Below are 24983 nucleotides of genomic sequence, written 5' to 3' on the forward strand. Positions count from 1 at the left end.
ACCAGGCTTTGAGTTCAGAACTGCAACGCAGGTCAATGAGCTCCATCAGTGCGGCCTTAAAAGTTTAAGCTTAAGCCCGCTAGTCGACAGGTCGTCTTTCTTTCCTTTGCCAACGCCTTACTTGCCATGAAAGACCTCCGAGAACGCGTTCTCCCATTGGACGTCTCCCCCGCTCTCATCAGACTTCAGAAACCCTGAGTCCCCACACTCTCCCATAGGACTTCATCTCGGCAGACCCCAGGAACCCCCACGGTCTCTTGTTGGACTTCCAGAATCCCACGCTCTTTTGCTGGACTTCTGGAACCCCTTGCCTTTTTCGTTAAACACCAGGAGCGCTGCGCTCTCTTGTCAGACTTCTGGAAACCCCTTGCGCCCATTGTATTCCAGAAACCCCTGCTCTCTCTTGCCAGACATCAGGAACCTCCGTGCTCTCCTGCCGGATTTCCGGCATCCCCGCACTCTCCGGTCAGACTTCAGGAGCCCCAGCGCTCCTTTGCCGAAATCCCCCAACACCTGCACTCCCATTGGACTTAAAGAACCCCCGCGCCCCTTCGCTGGACTTAGGGACCCCCGGGTACTGACCCTGCCTGTCTTCGATTCCGCTACTTCGTCTGTGCTCTGCGATGTGAACCGACCAACCGCTGCCTCGGTGAAGTTGTTTTGAACTCTCTCTCTTGCTGCTTCTTGGTGTTGCAATTGGGTCCATAACCCCACCCGTTACAGATCAATGGTGCAAAAAAAGGCTTGGGGCCGCTGCCATAAGTGATACGAATCACCGATGGCAACGACTCAGCAAATAGGTGTTTGTGAGAAAAACTAACACAAAATTTTGATGTCAAGTAAAGGGACGCAAAATTTGGTCTCGCGGGCCGCAGGCTTGAGATGCCCTGCGCACGGTGGTGTCCTGATCTCCCACAGAGCCATCTGCGGCAGGTGTGGCTCAAAACATCAGGCATTTCTGGTCATTTAGAGCTTTTTGGAAGCGGATGCAGCTTTATTCTGAAGTGCAGATCTGAGAAGAAATCACAACATTTTGGGGGGAAATGTATTATTTTTATTAAAAGTCATATACAAAAGGAAGATTCCAAGGACAGGCTGCTATAAAACATCGGTATGTCCCCGGTTTGTCCAGATCCACCACCCCCTGCTGCGTACCTTTAAACACTGACGGAGCACAAACACACACCTGAAGCCGGAAGGAGTAGAAAACACACCTGTGTGAGCGGGTTTGGATGCATAGCTGAGGCCGGGTCTCCCAGGGCTGCCGGAGAGCCAGTGGCTTGGATGGTTATTTGGTTTCACGTTGGTGTAAAATGAGCTCAGTCGTCTCTGACAAAACGGTATTCAGGTGCTTTAAAAAAAACATTTTTTTTTCCAAAGCTCATGATTCTCCCTGGCCTGAAGACGCCTCTCGGGCGAGAGGTAAAACATCTTCAAGGGGAGAAAATCAAGTCCTGCTGCTATGATGAGAAGATTTTCACACGAACTGATCGTGACCCGGATCACCGAGAACCTCCGCAGACACGATTCTTTGCCACGTTTGAAGATTAAGATTGAGATTGAACGAGAGGAAATACAAATGCCGTTGTTGTTTGGATTGGAAAAAAAAAATCCAATTTCTACCCGAGTAAAAAAATAAGGTCTCATCTTCAACATGCTAGCAAAGATTATCCGACACAGGGATGAGGAGGAGGCTTTCCTTGGAAGGAAGAGAAGTGCTTTTTTTTGGGTCACCGTTTGAACACTGCCCTTAGAGAAGTTGTTTTCTTGGTTTAAGAGGCTTTGGTGTTGTCCAAGCACATGAACCCCACCAAACCTCCTCTCCGGCTTTAAACCGAATCTCATGACCGACATCTGAGCGTCCGCTGCGCTCACGTGTTGGACGGAGGCTCGACGCAAAACACAACAAACCAGACGGCGCTGAACGGTCGCGAGCACCTTCCGGGCCGACGTTCCTCATGTGAACACTGGCCGGCCACTATCCCGACACCATCCCTGCGTTATTACTTGTGACTCAGCGTCTGTCATCCTACAGACCCCGCAGGACCGGACGTGGTCGCGGAGTGATTGTCGGCGGGCGGAAGATTGTCCTCAGCTTGGTAGAATATCGTCCTTACATCAGACAGATCAGTTATTCCTCATACATCCAGCACGGGTCAACACTGTTTAATACTGAACCGAAAACAACTTTACAGCAGAGAGCTCTTAAAATATTGGATGCCCTGCTGCACACACACACACACACACACACACACACACACACACACACACACGCACACACACAGTTTGGCTTCTGGAGACATCTCGCCAGCCTCCTTTGGGGCTCGTGGTCGGGTGTAACCGTGAGGTCCGTGGCTGCTGAGACAGGAAGTGGCGTCAGAGCCCCGTTTCTGGTCAGAGCTGCTTGGTCGCGTGACGTGACGCAGATATCGGAGGTCTGTCTGCCGTGCCGTGACACCGTGGAGACGAGATCATTGAACCCCGAAGGTCTCCTGGACTGTGACCGAACCAGCCAGGACAGTAAAGCGAGTCATTTCTTGGTGTTGCCGCTTCTTGCTCAGCGAGTCTCTGGGCCGCACCCGGGAACGTTTGCATCACGTCCACGGGTTGGTCGGCGGTCACCCCCCCTCCTGGTTTGCGTCGCCCCCTAGTGGCTCTGAGGCAGCGGCTCCTGGCTCCTCTGGATGTAGGCCACGGCCTCCCTGTAGGTGAGGGCCAGCTGGGGCCGGTCATACATGGCGCTCAGCGTCTGGAACTTGGGGCCCCACCGCGACAGGCGGTCGTAGGCGAACCCTCCCTCCTCCTCGTCCTGATGCTGCGCCGAAGACCCCAGAGAGCTGAGGCTCCCGGCCGGGGACCCGGCGCCCTCCACGCACCAGACGTGGTAGGCGTCCGGCGGGAGCGCCTCGCCGTCGTTGTCGGCCTCCCAGATGATCCTCGCCACGTAGCTCTTAAAATCCATGTGGGAGTACGGCGCCGGCGGGGCGGCGTGGGACGCCGGGTCCTCGCCGTGGCGCGGGGTGTAGTTGGCGTAGCCGTTCTCGCAGGAGAAGCTGACAGCCTGGTGGTGGTGGTGGTGGTGGTGGGGGATGCTGAGGTACGGGGCGCTAGAGCCGCAGGAGGAGCCGCAGGGGTGGACCTCCTCCTGCGAGCCCGGGGACGACTTGATGAGCGGGGCGGTGGTGCAGGAGGACGACTGGGACAGGCTGGAGCAAAGAGGACGCTTCAGCTCGGTGATGTCGTAGCCGTTCTGGACAAACGGAAGGACAAACAGAGTGTCGGAGTCCGAGTTCTTCCCGTGCGCTACCTGACCGAAAGGACTCGGGGTTCATCGGGAGCGACTTAGCTTAGCACCCACCTGGTCCTGCTCCCCTCCGCCCTCCTCGTTGTAGTTGAGGATGTTTTCTCGGACGTCCTCCCAGCTCTCGTGCTCAGCGGGGATGTGATAAACCCCTCGCTTCCTGAACTTGCTACGGCTGCCTTTCTGGTTCCAGACGGTCACGGCCACCAGCACCGCTGCACACACACACAATTTATTGCAGCATGGCAAAGAATGAATATCCATCCACTTGTTGGTGACTCATCAGAACGCTGTAAGTTAAGTTAGCTGATCTTCATTAACTTTACTTGACTGACAGGGCTGGTAGAGAACGGTTAGATGCTGTCCAGGCCAGCATTAAAGGGATCCGTTTGGAATTTTGTATGTGTGCGTGTGTGTGTGTGTGTGTGTGTGTGTAGTCCTGACCAATTCTGACTCCATCTGTTCAGATAGTCTCAGACAGATGTTTGTACACTTGAAATTTCTTAAACCAAGTGTTGTGTTTTTCAAAATTTCTTCCATGAATGCCATCAATCCATCGGGTGCTGGAATGTTCAACAATATTTGACATAAATCCCAGGTAGAACCACCGAGCTAATTGTTTTTGTTGTGTACCGAAGAAGACGAGCAGACACATGCTGATGGCCAGGATGGAGCTGGGGCTGAGGGCCGCCATCCGATGACCTTTGACCTGGCCCAGCTCGCAGCGCTGACCCCTGAACCCCTCTTGGCAGCGGCAGCGGTAGGTGTCGGGGGAGAGCGCCTGGCAGACGCCGCCGTTCCGACAGGACGAGGGTCCGCAGGGCGACGGGACGCAGCTTTGCTGACCGTCGTCCTCGGTGACGGTCACCTGACCGCCGGGACACCTGGTGGAGACGGCAGGTGAGCACGCCGGCCCTTCCTCTGTTTTGAACCGATTTGTATCGAGTCGACGAAAGCTCCGTCACAAGGTAGAACTTTGACCTGCACTGGTGTTTCCTCCACAGGTCGATGCAGCGCAGGGGGCTGCGGCAGGGCTGGGCGCCGCAGGCGTCGCTGGAGCAGCCCGACGTCACGCCACGACGCTCCAGCACCGTCGCCGGGTCCCGGCTCTGCCCGTCCACGGGGAGGCTGCGCCCGTTGAACCGAACATCTCGCAGGCAGCCTGGAGGACCGGGAGAGCGCTCACAGTTTACTCCTCTCGTCACAGCAACCGGACTTCGGCCTCGTTCCGACAAGTCCGGTTGCTGTGACGACCGCCACGCCCCGTGTCGGGAGTCTCACCCTGAAAGGTCCGCTCAGCGGCGGGCCCGTCCCCGACGGTCACGCCGGCGGGGTGAAGCTCCCGGTGGCTCCCCAGCTGTTCCTGGACCTCCCACGACCCCCCGCCCTGCTCCAGCTGCAGCGTGAACAGGTTGTCGTGGCGACCGAGGCGGACCAGGATCCACTGGCCCACGTCCACCCTGTGGCCCGCGAGACGGAGGCTGTGAGCGCCGCCGCCGAGGTCGGCTCGCACACAGAGAAGCCCCTCGGAGATCTGGAAGAAGACACGAGCGTCAGGGAAGACGCTCCCTCCCTCGTGGGGTCGGGGCCGCCGGGCGACCTACCTCCAGGACGATGAACTCGCTGGTATCGCGGGATGTGATGGAGAGCAGGGTTCCTGAGGACGACCTGGTTCTCAGCAGCAGCTGGACGCTGGTGAGCCTGGAGCTGCTGCCGCCTCGCAGCCGGAACCGGACGACGCTGCCGGCGTCGAAGGAGAACTCGGGGACAGCTGGAGGGACACGGACGGGTCAGAGACCTTCAGCTGGCTCGAGCGGAACGGGGGAAAACCTACATTTGGTTTAAGACGGCGAGAAGAAGATCTGACGCCCCCACCGGACAATCTGCTCCGCCGGAGCCTCACCTGCGTCACACTTGTGGCCGCTGTATCCCGGCTGACACTCGCAGCTGAAGGAGCCCCAGTCGGCCAGGCAGCTGCCGTGGAGGCCGCAGGACGGACCGCCCGCCGTCACACACACTCCGTCTGTCAGACCGCAGCCGGGAAGGCTGTCGGCGCTCTCTCCCGGAGACCCCAGGTCGTACACCTGGAACCCAGAAACATTTCCCGACTGCGATCAACACGAAGTCGGGGAAGTTTCTGTTCTAATGCAAAGTGAAGCGGTGCTCCGGATGGCCGGGGACAAAAGGAGTCAGTCACCTGACTGTCCACCAGCAGGTTGCGGATGCAGCCGGTGAAGCCGCGGTACCGACGATGAGGAGATGTTTCCTTCACTCCTCCCAGCTGGAGGGGCTGGAAAACATTCAGGTACCTGAGGAGGAAACAAAGGAGGAATTCATTTAGCAATATAAAGGGCGATCGTTTTCTGTAGATGTAGCCGGAGGTGTGAGTCCCACCTCTGGTCTCCAGGCGTCTCCCCTGAGGCTCTGCACCTGGACTCGTCCCGAGTGCCTTCAGCACCCTCCGTCTCTTTGGCTTGTGTGTCCAGACACTGATCCAAGACCATCTGGACCACCTGGGCACATGAAGCGTGTTAAATCCAGAAAAACTGCCCTGCTGTTTGTTGGCTAACAACCATCAGATCGTCCGCATTCTTTCCTCCTGGGAAATGCAGTGTTCGTCTTGATGTCCTGGCCACGTAAATTTGGTTAAAAAGTCAAACCTTTCCATCGCTGAAGACGTCGATGCGATGCCATCGCCGGTCGGTGATGGAGGAACTGGGCGGCAGCTGGAGGGTCAGGGTTCCGGATCCATGGTTTATATTCAGCACCGGGACGCCGTTCTTCAACTCTGGGCGATGAGGAAAAAGAATGCTGCTTAAGAAACAACACAAAAACCTCCAAGGACTTTGAGGCACCGTAGGCACGAAGCAAAAAATGTTGGAACCTAAATGAATTACAATCATGACCCGATTCTGCCAGAATTCTCCCGAACGAATCCAAACTGTGACTGCTGACCGGATCAAGGATGACCAATCCGCCGCCACTTCTCCACTAATTGCGGTCTCTTCACATATTAGTCATGATGCGGTGGATGTGGAGGGCGAAAGCGACAAGCGCCTGGCAGTGGTCGATGCGGCGGCCATGCTGGATTCACCAGCCCGGGGTCAATGGTTACATAAGTTTAATGGGCCAGGATTATGCAGGCGCTGTTTAAAGGCCATCTGTGGGCTAATCCATTTGCGGGGTCGCCGGGGGGGCGGTGACATTAGTTTACTGCCAACCAAGACCCTTTACATCCTGCCGCTGGGTCAGATTAGCATGTTTGTGAGGCGCTCAGAAGAAGAAAATAATCTCACGGCACAACTTCCTCCAATCTCTGACACATTCACTGCTCTGCGCTTAAGAATTAAAATAAGCAACATTTAGCTCAAACTGCTAGCATTGCAATGGAAGTGGCTGAAGGCAATCGAGCTAATTCTTACTAAGCGGGGCTCATTAGCATCAGCAGTGCTCATATCACAACAAAGGCTAAAGATAAAAATCAAGAATAAGCAAATAGGGGTGAAGTTACCATCAGAGTGGAAATGAGTTAGCTTAGTTAGCGTCACAGAGATATATACTGTGAATCAAACAAAACTAGCTAACACAACCTTGCATGACATAGCGGTTAATTCAAACCTGTGTTTGAATTAGCCGCTGTGTGTGCCCTGGAGCAAGAATTAAAGTCAGAACTCCCTGTGACACGAAACAAGTTAAAGACAAAACCGACCGATGGCGAGGAAGTCTTCCTGTTCCCCGCTGAGCGGGGGTCCGACCGGCCCGTCGTACAGCAGCAGCCCGTCGGCCGCCTCGGCCAGGAACTCCACGGACAGGTGGCTGCGGAAGCAGGGCCGGACCGGCGGGAACCAGGCAAAGCCCCGCCCCCCAAAGGTGCGCTTGGTCTGCTGGCACTGCGGTCCGTCGAACATGGGTGGGCACTTACACCTGCAGACAGGTGGACGGCCGGCGGATGTGTGAAAACTGTATTAACCGCTTTAAATGCATCAAAACTCAGAGCACAAGAAATGACACAAGAGACGCAGGGTCCTGAAAAACTGGATCGTTGTTGAGCTCGAGATATGAATTCAAAGTCCAATAAACGCACCAAAAAATATGTAAAATGGATGCAGGTTATTGCTAAAATGTGCAAACATAGGCAACATAGTTAGTGCATTTGAAAAGTTGCAGTCGTCTGTTTCACGACACTTCACGGAGGAACAGCAGCAGCTGCAGAGGCGGCCTTCAGAGGGCCACCTGAAGGCCTAGCTTATCACTAACACCACTCGATCACAATCAAAAATAGACATTTTATGACCACAGTTTGGCAGCTTGTTCGGTAAAGTAGCTCTCACTATTTTCAAAATGTGTCTGTCAGTGACTCCAATAACAAAAAACGTATTTATCTCCGCCCTTCCTTTTTTTTTTTTTTTTTTGCTTTTAACAATTTACCCTGTCCTTCCCTGGGCAGAAAAAAGCAAATATAGAACAACCATTTGGGGTTGAAGCACAAAGGCGGGATCTCCATCGGGAGAAAGCGAGGAGCAGCTTTCTGCTTCACATTATCTGGAATATTTGCTGTGGATCAGATTCTGTCAGCGATATGGGGAGGAAAGCAGGAAGCAGCCGGAAAAGACTTGACAGATACACTTAATTAAAGCTGACGGCCGATCGTCTTCCCCGTGTTAATGGGATTCCTCTCCGCGGCTGAGCAGAGACTCAAACCGTCTGTCAGATTCGGCAGCTCAGACGTTGTGTTCAATATCTCAGCCGTTAAGACGATGTGACAATTCAAAGTCGACGCGGGGCTGGAAGCGCTTCTTCTGAGGGGTGGGGCCTACGTGCTTTTTTTCCCTCACGCTTGCCAAAAAACTGTGAGAAATGAGACTTAAGTGAGCTTCAACTTTCCCAAGAACTAACAAATTAGCCAAAAAGATATATACTGCTCAAAAAAATAAAGGGAACACTTGAACAACACAATGTAACTCCAAGTCAATCACACTTGTGTGAAATCATAGTGTCCACTCAGGAAGCAACACAGATTCATTTTGACTTGTTTTAAGGACATTACATCAAAGTTGGATCAGCCTGGAGTTTGTTTTTACACTTTAATTTTGAGTGTGATTCCTAATCCAGACCTCCATGGGTTGATACAATTGATTTCCATCGATCATTTTGGTGTGATTTTGTTGTCAGCACGTTCAACTGTGTAAAGAGCAAAGTATTTCATAAGACTATTTCATTCATTTAGATCTAGGATGTGTTTTTTAAGTGTTCCCTTTATTTTTTTGAGCAGTGTATTTTCTGATCAACTTGATCGATGCTTCGTTGCCTGGACGCGGACGACAGCGACCTCTGACCCCTGTGCAGCCCTACCTGTATCCCAGGGGGCCGTCGAAGCAGCTGCCCCCATTGAGGCAGGGGTGGTGGGAGTAGGCGGAGCAGGGCAGGCGCGCCGCCTCCCGGCCCTTGCAGCCGCACCTCGCCGTAGTTTTGGTCGCCAAGGAGACCAGGGAGACGTCCCCGGAGCCGAGGGCCGTCGGCGTCCGGCCGAAGGAGACCTCGGTGCCGCAGCCGCCCGAGCCGGCGCAATCGCCGGCTGGACACTCGTCCACGCCCACCTGGGCCACGGACACGCCCGCCGCCGCCTCCACCTGGACAGAACACAGAACACTTGGTGAGGGGAATCCACATCGCCGCAGCGGGAGGCCATGTGCTCAGCCATGGAGGAAATCCACGCGCTCCAAGATGGCTGCCAAGTCAGTCCTGTGTGTGTCAAAGTGTTGTTTTTTTCCAGCGAGCACTATGACCTCCTCCGGGCTGGGTTTCTCCAAGGTTCACATTTCATTGGATTTTATTGGATCTTCGAGGAGCTCCAAAGCTGGATTGCCTGAGGCGTTGGCCTCCTGAAAGCCACCTGCCGGAGTACCGGACTGAGATGCTACATCTGCTAGCTTCGGCCCGACCTCCTCCGCTTGCTAGCTACAACCTGGCTACATCTGATAGCTCCAGCCTGGCCGCCTCTACTAGCAACCTGGATATATCCTGCTCACATGGCCTCCTATGCTCGCTACTGCCTGGCCTCTGCAAGCTACAGCTGGTCATAACCGCTAGCTACAACCTTCTACCACGGCTGGTTACAGCCTGGGCTCCTCTGCTGGCTCCTCTGCTGGCTGCGGTCTACCGTCCCCGCTGGCTACATCTTGCCACGGCTGCTAGCTGTACTCACTCTTCTACCACACACGCAAACCGAAGTGTTTACACATTCTAAATTGTCGTTGGTAGCACAGCTCACCGTGTTTTTGCCGAGGAATTTGGGACCTGGGTCGGGGCCGAACGCCTGGGAAGCTCTCCGTCCCATCGGTCTGCATCTGGCGATCACCTGATCTGTACCCTTTTGTCAATTTTTTGTACGGATGTTGGGTTTCCGGCACCTTGTTGCTTTTAGCTGCGCAAGTTTGCTTCATAAATCATGTCTCTGGTCAGAGAAGTTGCTTTACATTCTCAGAAATGTCCTCCTCAGACTGTCAAATTGACAAATATCAAACTGCACAGATACCTGTAGTCATCTCTTTCCCTGCTGACATCTGGCCTCATGGTAGCTCACTGGAATGTCCGTAGCTTCCTAGCTAACGGACTTTGTGTCCATTCCCGAGCACTGTGAAGTCCTCGCCCTGAAGCTCCAACATGACCAGGGTCATTGCTCTCAACCCCCTTCAGTTACAACCCAACGCCAAGGCGCTTCCTCTCGTTGGAGATCTAAAACCCTCCTCTGCATCCGACGGCCTCCTTAGATCTTCCTTAGCTAAGTGACGATCCAGCGCGTCCCAGCATGGAACGTCCTGAGCGATCACCTCCGCTTGGTCTCATACATTCAGATATTAGTATGTCGGTCAGAGATGCCCATCTCCAAAGTCTAGACCTCGCCACCTTTTTAAAAGATGTCAAACACCTTTGAATGGACTAGAGCATCACCCGTCGAAGACGTCGAGCAGAGCGGGAGGTGGAGGCAGAGCTTCTGCCAGGAGGAGCGGGAAAGCAGACTGCTGTGATTAGAAGAGCCACATGAAAGTGACGTTAAACGGAGGGGAGCTTACAGATGTGCGTCTTGGCGCTGCGAGTGAGGGCGGAAAAACAAACACCAAAGCAACATGTCGGCAGTTTGAACATCAGAGAGCGACTGTGTGTGTGTGTGTGTGTGTGTGCGCGTGTGTGTGTGTTTAAACCGAATCGACTCCATTTTCCCCGAATGTCGCTTTGCAGTTTGTGCGTGTCGATTGAAGCCTCGCTGTCAGACGCCTCCTCGTCTCGTCTCCCTCCTCGTCGCCTCCGTTCTCCCCCCCGTTTAGTCTTGGCGGTTGTTCCCCCCCCCGACCCCCCCGAACCCTCCGGGGCTCCGACTGAGCATTCTTCTCTTTTTCTTCTCTCTGAGTTTAATTATTCAAGCGAGACCCTCCTCCTCCTCCTCCTCCACACATTCGTGTCCTCAGACTCTTCCTCTCGGCCTGCCGACTAAAGCCGTCTCTTCCTTTCGCAGTTTCTATTTATTCCCCCGACATTATCGGGTCTAATCTGTCTCCTTCCCTTCGAACTGCGCAGACTATTTCCGCTCCGGACAAATCTGTCGGTCTGAAATAATTTACCTCCACACCTTGACGTCTGAGTGCCTGTTCTTAAAGGTCTGCAGGGATCCATTGCGATGGAAGCCCAGGTCAGAGTTAGGAGCGAGCGGGAAGCGGCGTTCAAAGAAACGGCCCGGAGAAAATCATCGTTAACACGGTCGAGGTGCGCGTGTTGTGAACTCGACCGAGAAGAGATGGAGAAGTTGTTGAGATACGGCGTCGGAGAGCGACATCTGTGAGAAGGCGGGAGATGTATACGGTGGGTTTGATGCGGCGGGGAGGTTTCCTCCTCTTTCCTCACCTTGGCTTTGTTTGCCGCCACGTATCCCAGCAGCCTCTCCGCCTTGTAGTACGGCGAGCCGCGGGCGGCGAACCACACATCCAGCTCCCGCCGGGCGCCGCCGCCGCCGGCCGCTGAGAAAATCTGGACGTTCTCCGGCGCCGTCTGCAGGAGGTCGGCCAGCGCCGCCGTCAGACGGGAAAAGGGGCTCTCCTCTCCGCCGCGGCGGCTGAAGAAGCTCTCCATGGACTCATCTAAGGGAGGAGCCACGGACACACAGCTTGACCTTTGACCCGCATCGACGTCAGCGTGTTCGGAACATCGCGGGGGCCGGTGAGAAGATCAAAAACTTGCACGGTAGCCAGAAGATACGCGACGAGCGTTGAGAAACCGCTTAAAATAAGCCGTGATTCTCCAGCAGGAAGTGACATCACCAGAATACAACTCACTGCGGAGGCGGAGGGAGGCGGCGTTCCTCACGGCCTCCTGCGGCAAATCCCTGACCTCCACCCGGGCCGTGGAGGTGACGTCGGGCCAGGTGAGGTCGGACACCCTCACCTGCAGGTGATAAGATCCCGGGGGAGCCCCCTCCCGCACGCTGAGCTGCCCCGAGGTCTGGTTCAGCTTGAAGAACCTGCAGAAACATCACGAGCTCTACATGAAGCGCTTCAGAACTCTTGGAGCTCAGGAGACCTTCCAGAAGAACCTCCAGAGCTGGAGATGAAATGATTGACAGGAGGCGTCCTCCTCTGTGTGTGTGTGTGTGTGTGTGTGTGTGTGTGTGTGCGGTCGTCATAGCGACCAGGCATAACGGCAGGCAAGCTGAAGATGTTTGCTGTCTCTCCATCTCCTCATGTCCCCCAACGTACCTGGACGGCCTCCCCTCGAATCTGTACGCCTTCTGGCTCCAGTCATCGGGGTCCGGCGCCGGGACCGTTCCGAGGACGGCGGCGGGGACGACGCCTGCGGGTGGGCGCAGGGGTTAAATGGCGGCGAGGTCACATGGCCAACGGCGTGTCGTTACCGCGACAGCTCACCCTGGTAGCTGTAGAGGATGAAGTGGGCACGGCCCGGCGAGTGGGCGTGGTCATTTCTGTCGCCGATGACGACCGTCAGCGTGCTCGTGGAGCTCATTGGAGGGGAGCCGCTGTCGATCATGAGGATCGGGAGGCGGTACTCCTTCTGGCGCTCGCGGTCGAAGGTCCGGAGGGCGGTGACGGCGGCGCTGCCGTTCCCGAAGTCGCTCAGGTTGAAGCTGGCGGCGTCGGACGTGAGCGCCAGCAGGCGGATGGCGAACGGGCTCCCGTTGGCCGCCGTGTCCCGGTCCACGGCGTGGAGCAGGAAGGAGGTGTCGTTCATCCGCACCGCCTGGGGCGCGGCCGTGTTCTCCCACACCATCGGCCCGTACGCCGCCTCCAACTCGGGCCCGTTGTCGTTGACGTCCAGCACCGTAACCATGACGATCGAGGTGCCCGTCAGCGGCGGGCTCCCGGCGTCCGTGGCGAGGACCACGACCCTGTGCTGGGACGCCTCCTCGCGGTCCAGGGGGTCGGCCACCACCACCCAGCCGGACTGGTCCACCAGGAACTGTCCGCGGGGGTCGGACTCCCTGGAGATGCTGTACGTGAAGCGGCCGTTTTGCCCAGAGTCCAGGTCCGACGCCGTGACCTGGGCCACGATGGTTCCCACGGGGACGTCCTCCTGCATGGCGGGCGACTCGTAAAACTGCGGGAGGAAGACGGGGGCGTGGTCGTTGGTGTCCTCCACCTGGACCAGGCAGTGGGCCAGGCCGAAGAAGTCGGCGTCCTCCGCCTTCAGCGTCAGGTTGAACGTCCTCTCCTGGGGCTTCTCGAAGTCCAGCGCCTTCTTCAGCCGGACCACGCCGCGCCGGTTCACCTTGTCCGTCTCCACGAAGAACTTCCTGTCGTCGTCACCGCCGACGATGCTGAAGGTGACGGCGGCGTTCTCATCCCGGTCCCCGTCGGTGGCGGACACCACCAGAACCTCGCTGTTCACCTCCAGGTCCTCCGGCACCTAGAGAACGGTCAGTACCGGGACGACAGCGACGGCGTCGGGTGAGGAACTAGTTTTCGGCGGCACTTTTGGAAATTTCAGGCCACTCGTTGCCAGTCGTTGTCAGTGAAGGTTCCCGGACCCACCTGAGTGCTGTAGACCTTCTGGGTGAAGACAGGCGGGTGGTCGTTGACGTCCGACACCAAGATGGTGGCGGTTCCGGTCCCGCTGAGCCCCCCCCCGTCGCGGGCCTCCACCACCACCAGGTAGCGGTCCTCGGCCTCCCGGTCCAGCGAACGCAGCACGGTGTAGATGGTCCCCGTCGTGGCGTTGATGGAGAACAGGTCCAGGTTGATGTCGTTGCGGACGTTCCTGATGATACTGTAGGTCAGCGCCGCGTTCCCGCCCTGGTTGGGATCGTCCAGGTCCGTGGCCCGCATCTCCATGACGGAGGTGTCTGCGGGGGAGTTCTCCGGCACGTGTCCCACGAAGCAGCCGTCCGCCTCCAGCGCCGGGCAGGGGAAGAAGGGCGCGTTGTCGTTGACGTCGCGAACCTCCAGCAGGACGTCGGCGAAGCCGGTGAGACCCGTCCCGCCCTCGTCCGTGGCGAGGACCAGGAACCTCCAGGCCGGGCGCTCCTCGCGGTCCAGACGCCGCCGGGCGTAGATCCTTCCGGAGCGCTCGTCGATGGCGAACTCCCCGCCGGCGCCCTGCCCGTGCAGCGAGTAGCGCAGGGCCGTCTGGTCGGCCTCCTGGTCCGGGTCTGACGCCGACACCTGCCGGCGGCGGGGGAGAAACACGAGACAAGCGCCTGAATTCCACCGACCTTCTCCGACAGAACCTCCTCCGTCTGCAGGAACGGCTCCGAGCCTTTGAAGTGAAGACGGCGAGACGCTGAGAGACGCTTCGGAGACGAGGCGGCGACACGGAGGTGAAGGCACGGAATTCATTCGCGATTGGATTGGCTCTCCGGAGGAGGACCCGCATCAAATGGATCTCAGCAGGAGGTGGTGATGGAGGTGGAGGTGGAGGCCCACAGGAGGGGGTTTAATCTGATTGGGCGTCACGCACTCACAGCACGGAGAATCCAGAAGTTTCCAGAAGGCTCCGGGATTGTCACCGACCCGAGCTAGCTTTATTTTAGCTTTTTATTTTTAGCTTTATTTTATACTTCTTCTCGTTCCTTCTTCTTCTCCTCGAACCTCCCCAGGTGACCGGGCCTCCTGGAGCCTCAAACATCTCCCGGCCCGTCCGGCTCACGCAGCTCATTCACGGGTTTTAAATGGTGTTTTTCTCTGTTTTGTTGCGAGGAAGGATATGTGAAACCACCGAACGAGTCGACGGCTTGTTAAACGGCGTCGCACATGTGTCGTGCATTACCGTGGCAACACTTGATACGGGGCCCCGCAGGAGCTGGAGGCCGACTGACCGCCTCCATGGAGTTTCCCGTGCACAACCCGATCTGTGCAAACTGGGAAAGTTTGCACAACAAGCTCCTCGCGATGAAAGCGTCGCGAGGAGCCTCCTCGCCTCCTCACCTGCGCCCGGAGCTCGGCGCTAACCAGGTTTAGCGGAACCGCCTGGTCGTTGCCGTGGCAGCCACGGTTCGCTAATGACATTCCCCACAGGTGAAAAACCAATTTCCTGAAACATTAACCCAAATATTGTTCAAAGGGAGAAGACGCCAGGGTCCGATGGGAACCGGTGGGACCGGCTCCACCTCGTCTCCTTCCAGATCTTTCCCCGAATCATATTTCCAAATGAAAGTTCTCCCTCGGGGGGGTCGTTTCCTCCCCTCCCGCCGCCCGCGGGCTCTCACGTCCTCCTCACTGACCTCCATGATGAAGACGGGCAGCTGGCCGAGCTCCTCTGTGACGGCGGCGTGGTACTCGCTCTGGCCGAAGACGGGCGCCTCGTCGTTGCGGTTGGCGACGCGGACCACCACCAGCGTCTCGTTCTCCCACTTCCCGTCGGAGGCGACCAGCCGCAGCTCGTAGCGCTGCTCCGCCTCGTAGTCCAGCGGCTGAGCCACGAACAGCGAGCCCACTTCGGGCTCCACGTCGAAGGAGCCCATCGCGTTCCCCGCTGTGATCTGGTACCGCAGCTTGGCGTTGGCACCTGCGAGGCGAGGCAGAGGGATTAATCATCCCAAATCCAACCATCTTCACCCTTCCCTCCTCTGCAGGCTCCGACCCTCAACTAGAAACTCCATCATTATCTGCCGCATGTGGATCCTGCAGTGACCTCTGACCTGACCAGGTGTTTCCAGGTCGATATTCTTTTCCATGTATTTTTGGATGCTTGTAGAAGCGAAAACAAAATCCCAAAAACTAACATTTCCAATGACGCCAGTCCTGGTGAAAACACACACACACACACACACACACGCAGAGGTCATGGGGCCGGAGGCAGGTCTGTCTGGGTCTGATCGGCATCGAGGAGACAAACACCATCTGTGAAGACATGGAGGAGCTGTGTGTGTGTGTGTGTGTGTGTGTGTTTCCATTGGCCCATTGCCTCTGTCCTTCATGTTGAGCGTATGGTGAAGTGTGTATTAACATGTGTAAGTGTTAACGTGTGTGTGTGTACAGGAGCAGTTCCAGTGGTTTTTGCCTTTGGCAGCCTCCTAATGATCAGGGAGGCCATATGGCCATACCCCTTCTCTCTCTCTCACAAGCACATGCATACTCACACACATACACACACACACACACACACACACACACACACAGATATAATTCCAGGCCCGGCAGGAGGCATGGAGGTCAGGTGGTCGTCCCGAGGTGGGATTTGTCCCTAAGTTGTGTCTGAAGGACTCGGCCCAGCAGGAGGTTTCAGGATCAGATGTTCCCGATGAGGTTGGAGCTCCACGGACCGCATTTGAAACAAATGTGATGATACCCTGGAGGGTTGTCCTTCACCGTGGAGGAGAAGGTGAGGAGGCTGAGGAGGTAAAGGAGGAGACCCCAGGATCCTCCGGGTCCTGCTGTGATGCTGCCGGCCACTAGGCGGCGCCCAACATCTGCTGGATTCATGTGGGCCTTCAACATCCGAGGCAGCTTCAATGTCTCCTGTGGATTTCCCATTCCACCTCTCTGCAGTCTGTGTGTGTGTGTGTGTGTGTGTGTGTGTGTGTGTGTGTGTGTGTGTGTGTGTGTGTGTGTGTGTGTGTGTGTGCCTCCAGGCTGTCTGGAACCTCAAACTCAGCAGAATTAAAACAAGCTTCTTGATCTCATTACCAGACGCACTTAGTTTGGCAAATTTTCCACTCAGGGGGTCAAACAGGATCCACAGGCACGGCAGGTGATGAAAGCTGCCCCCCCCAAAACACACACACACACACACACACACACACACACACGCACAAGCTGGAATACAGCAGACAATGTGTGTGTTTGTCTGGCCTCTTGTTTAAATGGACAGAAGGTCAGCGCCGTGGCACAGTGGCAACCCAATCCCATCTTAATATACTGCTACGTTAGCACAAACACACACACACACACACACACACGCACACACACACACACAGGCCTCAGTTCACAGCTCACTAAACATCTTACTCTCAGCCCCTCAGTGTTTTCCCTCCAGGGGTCACCACAGTGAATCCATCCCCTCCATCTAACTCTTTCCACTGTTTCTTCCTCTCTCGCAGCTTCCTTCGTATCCTGTCTCACTCCGCCCATAAATCTTCTCTTTGGTCTTCCTCCAGACCTCCTGCCTGGCAGCTCCAACCCCAGCATCCTTCCACCGATATATTCACTATCCCTCCTCTGTGCATAACCGAGCCATCTTAGTCTCTGACTATCTCCAAACAACATACGCTGTCCTTCCCATGGACTCATTCCTGATCCTCTCCATCTTCATGACTCCCAAAGAGAACCTCCACATCTTCATCGCTGCTTCCTGTCCTCTCCTCAGTGCCACTGTCTCCAAACCATACAACATGGACCCCCATGGACCCCTCTGGATCCCCTTGGAGCCCCCTGGTCCCCCTGGACCCTCGCTGTGAAGGCTGAGCCATGATCCCTGCCCTCAGCCTCTGTAAAGATGGCTGACACAGCAGGGATTGCATTCGGCGTGCATGAGCGTGTGTGTGTGTGTGTGTGTGTGTGTGTGTGTTTCGAGACTGGGTCTGGAGGAGAACCTGCTCAGATTTAGTTACTAATCCCAATAATCCAGGATGCCACCAGATGAGGGGCCAAAATATTAATTCTTCTTCCTGTCTTTGTAAATCCCCACAAAGACCTCAGGAAGATAAAGAAAGTGAGGTAACTTGATAAAAAAAATCTGAAACTGTTAAAATCTGCATTCAAACAAATACGAAAAAGCCAAAAAAAAAGGAGTCCAAACTTTGACTTTAAAAATGCAACAACTTAAATTAACAATTTAAACCCGATTCAAAATTATGTTTTATACATGAAGGAGGCGCCGTCTGGATGCCGCCGCACGGGCTCCCATTGGCCGGGAACCACAGGGAACCAAAATTTAAAACTTGACGACCTCCAGGGTTACAATCCTAGGAGTACCCAGTACTGTGTACTGTGTACTGTGTACTGTGTACTGTGTACTGTGTACTGTGTACTGTGTACCGAGTACTAAGTCCTCAGTATCGAGTGGCGAGTGAGACCAGCTCGCCGCCTTCAGATGAGCCTGGAATAGAAGTACTCCTGATCTCAGAGCGTGAAGCTCAGCTCCCGGGTCGGGTCGGGGTGTCTCACCTTCGTCCTCGTCGTTGGCGGTGACGGTGATGAGTGTGAAGCCGACCTCGGCGTCCTCCTCCACGCTCACCTCGTACGCGGGCTGAGGGAAGGCCGGCGCGTTGTCGTTGACATCGGTGACGAAGATGCGGACGTAGGACGTGTCTGAAGGACGTTACACTCAGCTCACTTTGAAGCCCGGAGTGTGTATGGGTGCGTGTGTGTGTGTGGGTGTGTGCGTGCAGATCACCGGTGTTCGGCTGGCCCTGCTGGCCGGGTCGGGCCGATTCGGAGCCGTCATGGGACTGGACCTCCAGGAGGTAGGAGGCCTTCTGCTCGCGATCGAAGGAGGCGCGGGTGACGATGACGCCGCTGAGCGGGTCCACGCTGAAGAGCCGCGAGTCGCCGCTCTCGTCCTTCAGGATGGAGTAGCGGACCTGGGGAGGGAGAGGAGGAGTAGAGGAAGAGCCCGGGGAGGGAGGAGCTGCAGGAGAACATCCAGCATCCAGAGGAGCCGCTCACCATCCCATGCTGACCCGAGTCCAGGTCGGTGGCGGAGACCTGGGCCACCGAGGTCCCCGCCTGGGCCCCCTCGGGGACCGTGGCCTCGTACGAAGACGACAGGAAGAAGGGCACGTTGTCGTTCACGTCTGCAGAAGGGAGGAGGGACCTTCAGCAACGCAAACATATTTTCTCATTGAAAAAAACAGCTTCCTGTTTCCTGTCTTATTTTGACAGTGTTTGCTGTCGCTTGCTGTTGACCTCCGCTTTCAGGAAGTCTATGCCCGCGCTTTTGCAGAAGAAGTCGGTGAGGCGAAGATGGAAGGAAGGAGGCAGCAGAGTGAACACAGGAGGAGAGGAAACGTCTGCGATCACGACGTGGCACTCTTCCTCCGTTTCCCGGGAGACGAGGTGAAGCATCTCCTCCTCTGACAGACAGGAACTGAGTCACAGACTTCCCGACTTCTCCTCCTCCTCAGATATGCGAGCAGACGTTCCCGTCCGAGGTCATTAAACTTTTCCCCGCCGGCTCCCGATCGGGTTTACGACATCATTTCCCGGCCCTGAAGCTCCTCCTCACCTGTGACGTTGACGTAGACGGTGGTGAAGGAGGCGAGCGGCACGGCGGCCACATTCTGCACGCGCACCCGCAGTGTGAAGAAGCGGGTGGTCTCGAAGTCCAGGTTCTCGGCCACCAGGACGGAGGCGGAGCCGTCGCTGCGGTTGGGTTTGATGTAGAACCTCACCGGCATGTTGGTCTCCGGAACCTGACCCTCCTCCAGGTTGTAGGTCACCCGGGGGTCGCCCAGAGGAGACGTGGCCTTGATGGTCTGAGGGACACAGGGGTCAAAGGTTAGAGATCGCGGTGAATGTACATCCCGGCTGTGATTGGGTGAAAAGCGGGGTTCACCCTGGACCAATCGGAGGGCCTCATATAGAGACGTGCAAACATTCACCCTCTCAGTCACACGTCTGGAAAATGTAGGGTCTCCTACGAACTGTTTGGACTGTGGGAGGAACCCGGAGAACCCTGAGGAACGCCGCGCACACGCGGGTAGAACATGGAGAAGCCAAGCAGGGATCTTGACCTGCCGCATCACCTCGTCACCACCGTAAAGTCTCAGACCACAGAGATGAAGCCCCGCTCCGCCTCCTCAGGTGGAGTTCATCCTCCAGAACATCATGGAGGAAGGAAGGGAGGAGGAACGGAGGAACAGATGGAAAAGGAATGAACGGCAAAACCGAAGGTCATGAAATAAAACCGGTTCCAGACGGAGGAAACAGAACGAGAACTATTCCAATCCAGTGCAAACCCCAAGCTGGAGATGCTGTCAGGAGACGTCCCTCCTCCTCCTCCCCAGAAGCTTATCATCCTCATCCATCTCCAGTCTGGAACTTCCACGTGTCGCCTATAACTCAGGCAGCAGCGGGACGGCGGGTGACGGCGACCTCTGCTGCACGCCGCGTCCAAGAATGGGAGCTTTCAGCCGCCAAGCCTTCTATGGACATGGAGCTCCAGGAGACACTCCAGGATCTTCTCCAAGATTCTCTAGACGCTGCTGCGACCTAAAAAGGCCCAGCATCAATGTGCCAGAAAATGTGTGTGTGTGTGTGTGTGTGTGTGTGTGAGTGTGTGAGTGTGTGTGTTGTCTTGACAGCGGACATCCATCAGCTTTTTACACTCCTATTCTCTGTGTAAGTGTGTGTGTGTGTGCGTGCGTGTGTGCTTCTGTTTACAGTCTAGAGGAGAACAGCCTGACCTGCTCACACACACACACACACACACACACAGACACACACCTCTCTCTGCTCTTGTGGGGACACACATTAATAAAACACAGTCTGACACCAAACATCAATCAACCCCGCGGTGACCTTTGACCTCCAGAAAGCCTTCGGTCTCGGTCTAGTCGTGCTGATGTTCGTGTTCCGCTGGTGAGTTTTTAACGTGATCGTTGCTCATATGGGGGGGGGGATGTAGTTTTCCATCACTTCCTGCTTTGACAGAACGGGGGTCACATGACCCAACTGATTGACGGCCGGCCGGAGGAGAGCTTTCTGGTTTGACTTACCAGGAAAGAAATTAAAAAGCCAAAGCTCAGGAGAATTTCTGCAGAACCAACACACACACACACTCCCTCTCACACAAACACACACAAATGGCCTGAGCTGATCCTGTTTCTCATCTGTTTCCTCAGACCTTCACCTGAAGGCCCGGGTTCTCCACCTCATCTGGACCAGATACCAGAGCCAGCAGGTCCAGCGTGGACCGGGTCCTGAGCGCTCTGCCGTCCTACCGTCTGCCTGCACCAGGTCTGCAGATCTTGCCGTGTGGAACGAGTGAGGAGAAAATCAGTGAGCGATAAACCGGAAGACGTTCGTGTAATTTCTGGATGTTTTTCTGTCCCGAATCTGAGCGCATTTGAAATTCTAACCCCGCTGATCACGTGACACGATATGGGTGAGGCTCCGCCCCCTGCTGCCCCCCCCCACCGCAGGCGAGGAAGCGGAGCGAGCGGTGATTAACACTAATGAGGAATCATCTCATTAGACATTAGATTCTCCGGTCAGACACGACGCCGCTCGTCAGCTGGTGGCGCCGGTGACTCACATCTGGAGACAACAGCTTCTGGCGAGGGTCAGCGGGGGGGCCGGGGTCACCGAGGTCAATGTCGGCTATATCGGAGGGATGACCTCCTCAGCTTTAGCTGCAAAAATGATCCCGACTGTCAGGAAGGTGAAAAAGGATGCTGAAGCGAACCAGACATCAGTGTGAGGTGTGTTTTCTCAGCTTTGGTTGTTGCTTTTCACGTGTACATAAATAGAGTCGTGATTTTCTTCACTTCATAATGGATGCACCCCACACACACACACACACACACACACACACACACACACCTGAGCAGCTCCTCATTAACAGTGTGATTAACAGACCTGGTTAAAGGTGCTAAATTTAACTGCGTGTAGATGTCTCCTCAGACAACCCCCATCTGTTTCCCCGTCCTTGTGTTGAAAGTTGCATGTGTTATTGTGAGGTTTCAGCGCGTGGAGAGATGTTTGTTGTCTGCCAGCCTGCGGTGCTGCTCAGGAAGGAGAACCCGTCTGCAGCCTGGCAGAGACACGCTGAGGTCTGAGGGCGTGCGGGATGGAACACGCTCCCAGGTAACTAGTGAGAAATCTGAGAAGATGATTATCCTGAAAAAAGTACACCGGAGAAAAAATGAAATACTCATCACTGTCTTCCTGGTCACTAACTGCGCCATCGTCATCTTTGCCATCACCATGGTGACCTCCAGCACCATCACCATCACCATGGAAACATCATCATCATCTTTACCATCAACGTGGTCACCATCATCCCCAGCGTCACCATGGTCACCACCACCAACACCATCATCATCTTTACCATCACCATGGTCACCACCATTCATAGCGTCACCATGGTCACCAACATCATCATCATCACAACTGCCATGGTCACCACCAACACTATCATCATCTTTACCATCAACGTGGTCACCATCATCCCTAGCGTCACCATGGTCACCAACATCATCATCATCACAATTACCATGGTCACCACCAACACCATCATCATCTTTACCATCACCGTGGTCACCACCATCCATACCATCACCATTGTCACCACCATCCCTACCATCACCATGGTCACCAACATCATCATCATCACAATTATCATGGTCACCACCAACACCATCATCATCTTTACCATCACTGTGGTCACCACCAGCCCTACCGTCACCGTGGTCACCAACATCATCGTCATTACAATTATCATCAGCATCAGACCATCACCATGGTCACCATCATCCCCATCATTGTCGTCATGACATCCCCATCATCAGCACCATGACGTTCATCTTCCTCCTGCTCCAAAGCCCCTTCCGCCTTCCTGACGCTCGTCACTGCTCCGACGAATGCAAGATAAGCAATCAATTATTGACGCCGATCGGCTGACGGAATAATTGATGAGTCACGGCTGCGGATCCGCCACCGCGGCGCGTCTGCGTCTTGTGGGTGTGTTCCAGGGGACTCACCAGGATCTTGGCGTCGCGCGCCGTGTTCTCGGGCACGGTGACCCAGTACTCGGCCCGCTCCCACTGCGGAGGCTGGTTGTGGACGTTGGTGATCGAGACGGTGAGATCCACGCGGCTGCTTCGGTTCCCGCCGTCCGTGGCCACGATCTGACGACTGATTCGAGACGTCTGCGGGGGTTGAGGGGCGGAGAAGGAGACGAGGGGTTATCGTCCGCCCGTCCCGCCCAGATGTGAGGGATTGTCTTTCAGAGTTTGGCAAAATTGGAATCAAAGAAAATATGAGCCTACGAGAAATTACTGACAAAAAGCTGTCCGCTTTTCCGCCCCCAAAAAATCCTTTGCAAGAGCCAGAAGGTTGTGAAAAATTAAGGAAATGATTAAAAAGGAAATTAGGTATGAAATGCATCCAAAAGAAAAGCGCCAGAAATGAGGGAAAAATGAAAAGGAAGCGAAAATTATCCTCCGAAGGCCGAGGAGACGGGAGCGTTAAAAGCCTAAACTCAGGAACAAACCATTATTTCTGAATGACAGGGAGGCGTTTATTTGTAAATAATAGATTTGAAGGTGAGACGGGCGTCTGATTTCTTTTATTTAAGTCTCGTCTGAACACGGAGAAGCTGCCAAACACCAGAGAGGCGGATAAATATTAGAGCAAAGAGAAAGAGAAATGATCCGTCCGTCGCGGCGGCAAACGGGCCTCCGCTCAATTACGGAGGCTGCTGTCATTTCCGACAGAGACGCCGCAGCAGAAGAGGGAGGAGGCCACGGCGGACCGCCTTCGCACGGACCCGGGGGGGGGGTTTGACCTCGAAATGAGCGAGCGCGGCCGCAGACCTGGGAGATGGGGTGGCCCACGTAGATCCAGCCGGTGCTCGGGTTGATGTGCAGGTACGCCGGCGTCTGATTGGATAGCGAGTAAGTGATGGCCGCGTTGGTCCCCTGGTCGTCGTCGTGTGCCGCCGCCCGCAGGAAGCTGGTCCCCACCGGGGTGTCCTCTCGCAGGAAGTCTGGGGGGGAAAAGGGGTACGATCACTAGAAGTACCGATGCTTGTCATACAACTGCTGCTGCCGCCGGGGTGGCGGCACTGCTTCCGACAACAGAGGAGGTGATCGTACTCATACTGGCTGCACTGGTGCCGCCGACGCAACCGTTACTTATACTGACGCTCGTGACACTGAGAGGACTCCTGCTGCTACGAACACTGCTGAGGATGCTACTTGTAATGCTACTGTCCCTGATAGTACTACTGGTAGTACTGGCACTAGTGATGCTACTGGCACTGGTTGTACTCCTGGTAGTGATGGTGTGAGTGACACTCCTGGCACCGATAGTAATACTTGTCGGGCCGGTATTAGCAACGCTACTGGCAATTATAGTGCTAACAGTACTGATGGTACTACTGGTACTGATAGTACTACTAGTGGTTACGGTACTAGTGATGCTACTGGCACTGATAGTAATACTTGTCGTACTGGTACGAGTGATACTACTGGTATTGATGTTACTACTGGTAGTACTGGCATTAACAATGCTGCTGGCAATAATAGTACTACTGGCACTGATAGCACCACCGGTTGTGATAGTACTAGTGATGCTACTGGCACTGATAGTACCCCTGGTAGTACTGGCATTAACAATGCTCCTGGCGATAGTAGTACTACTGGTACTGATGGTACTACTGGCACTGATAGAACTACTGGTTGTACTGGCGCGAGTGATGCTCCTGGCATTGGTAGTACTACTCGTAGTGATGGCATTAGCAATGCTGCAGGCAATTACAGTACTGCTGGTACTGATGCTACAAGTGACGCTACAGGCAGTGATAGTACTACTGGTACGCATGGTAGCACTGCTACTGATCCTGATGCTACTACAAGTGATGCTTATATTACTATAAGTGGTGGTGGTGGTACGACTGATGCTCCTGGCGCTGAAACCACAGTTCCTGCTACCTGTGGCAGAAAGATTGCAGTTGTGTTTGGATTTTGCTGCGAGGGATCAGGAGGAGTTCAGACGTTGCTGCGGTCATGTGACAGGAAGGCTGCTGCTCCTTGTGCCGCCGCGCAAATATCGGAATGATGTGCGTCAGCGTCCCGCCGCATCAGCAGCCCGTCGCCCCGTTCTGTCATTTCTGGGTCTCGCTCTGCAGAGTCAACAGATGCATTTTTAACCGCGTGGAAACGGCTGGATCCTGCTGACGGAGACGCGTGTCAGCACTGATCACAAACAAACACCGCCGATACTGCCTCTCCAGCAGCATGTCAGGAATAATACACGCTCCCTCCCCTCGCCGCTCTGCCCCCAATTGAAGGCGGGATGCCAAATCCTTAACCTCGATTTCCAGACACAAAAATGACCTCTGAATCCAGATCCGGGTGACGATGCACACGTTGCAGCGACTAACGCAACCAAGTATGGATATTTCATATATGAAATATTCGCGGTGAGTCAAATATTTCCACCTGAGTTATTGGAGTGATTTAAAGGTCTCTTTCGTGGGGAATTATCCGATCGGTGTCAAACGGAAAGAAATA

General features: G+C 55.2%; 1 protein-coding gene across 1 annotated transcript in view; it reads right to left on the bottom strand.

Annotated features, from left to right (window-relative positions):
* Positions 1 to 1037: 1037 nt before the first annotated feature.
* LOC147230500 (neural-cadherin) overlaps positions 1038 to 24983 on the bottom strand; it is a 57365-nt gene continuing 33419 nt past the window's right edge. Inside the window, exons 11-34 of the mRNA XM_086153915.1 lie at positions 23283 to 23455; positions 22449 to 22616; positions 18971 to 19220; positions 18412 to 18539; positions 18140 to 18326; positions 17911 to 18054; positions 15027 to 15310; positions 13339 to 13968; positions 12217 to 13213; positions 12049 to 12142; positions 11629 to 11813; positions 11201 to 11433; positions 8654 to 8931; positions 7011 to 7225; positions 5962 to 6089; positions 5696 to 5814; positions 5499 to 5610; positions 5205 to 5385; positions 4906 to 5072; positions 4583 to 4835; positions 4283 to 4463; positions 3935 to 4185; positions 3359 to 3516; positions 1038 to 3250 (exon numbers count right to left, since the gene is read on the bottom strand). Coding sequence (XP_086010041.1) covers positions 2648 to 3250; positions 3359 to 3516; positions 3935 to 4185; positions 4283 to 4463; positions 4583 to 4835; positions 4906 to 5072; positions 5205 to 5385; positions 5499 to 5610; positions 5696 to 5814; positions 5962 to 6089; positions 7011 to 7225; positions 8654 to 8931; positions 11201 to 11433; positions 11629 to 11813; positions 12049 to 12142; positions 12217 to 13213; positions 13339 to 13968; positions 15027 to 15310; positions 17911 to 18054; positions 18140 to 18326; positions 18412 to 18539; positions 18971 to 19220; positions 22449 to 22616; positions 23283 to 23455 — 6119 coding nt within the window. The 3' untranslated portion in view covers positions 1038 to 2647. The remainder of the gene's footprint in view (positions 3251 to 3358; positions 3517 to 3934; positions 4186 to 4282; positions 4464 to 4582; positions 4836 to 4905; positions 5073 to 5204; positions 5386 to 5498; positions 5611 to 5695; positions 5815 to 5961; positions 6090 to 7010; positions 7226 to 8653; positions 8932 to 11200; positions 11434 to 11628; positions 11814 to 12048; positions 12143 to 12216; positions 13214 to 13338; positions 13969 to 15026; positions 15311 to 17910; positions 18055 to 18139; positions 18327 to 18411; positions 18540 to 18970; positions 19221 to 22448; positions 22617 to 23282; positions 23456 to 24983) is intronic.

The sequence above is a fragment of the Fistularia commersonii genome, chromosome 10 (genome assembly GCF_037954325.1).
Source record: "Fistularia commersonii isolate RoL2024-O1a breed Wild chromosome 10, RoL_Fcom_v1.0, whole genome shotgun sequence".
Lineage (NCBI taxonomy): Eukaryota > Metazoa > Chordata > Actinopteri > Syngnathiformes > Fistulariidae > Fistularia > Fistularia commersonii.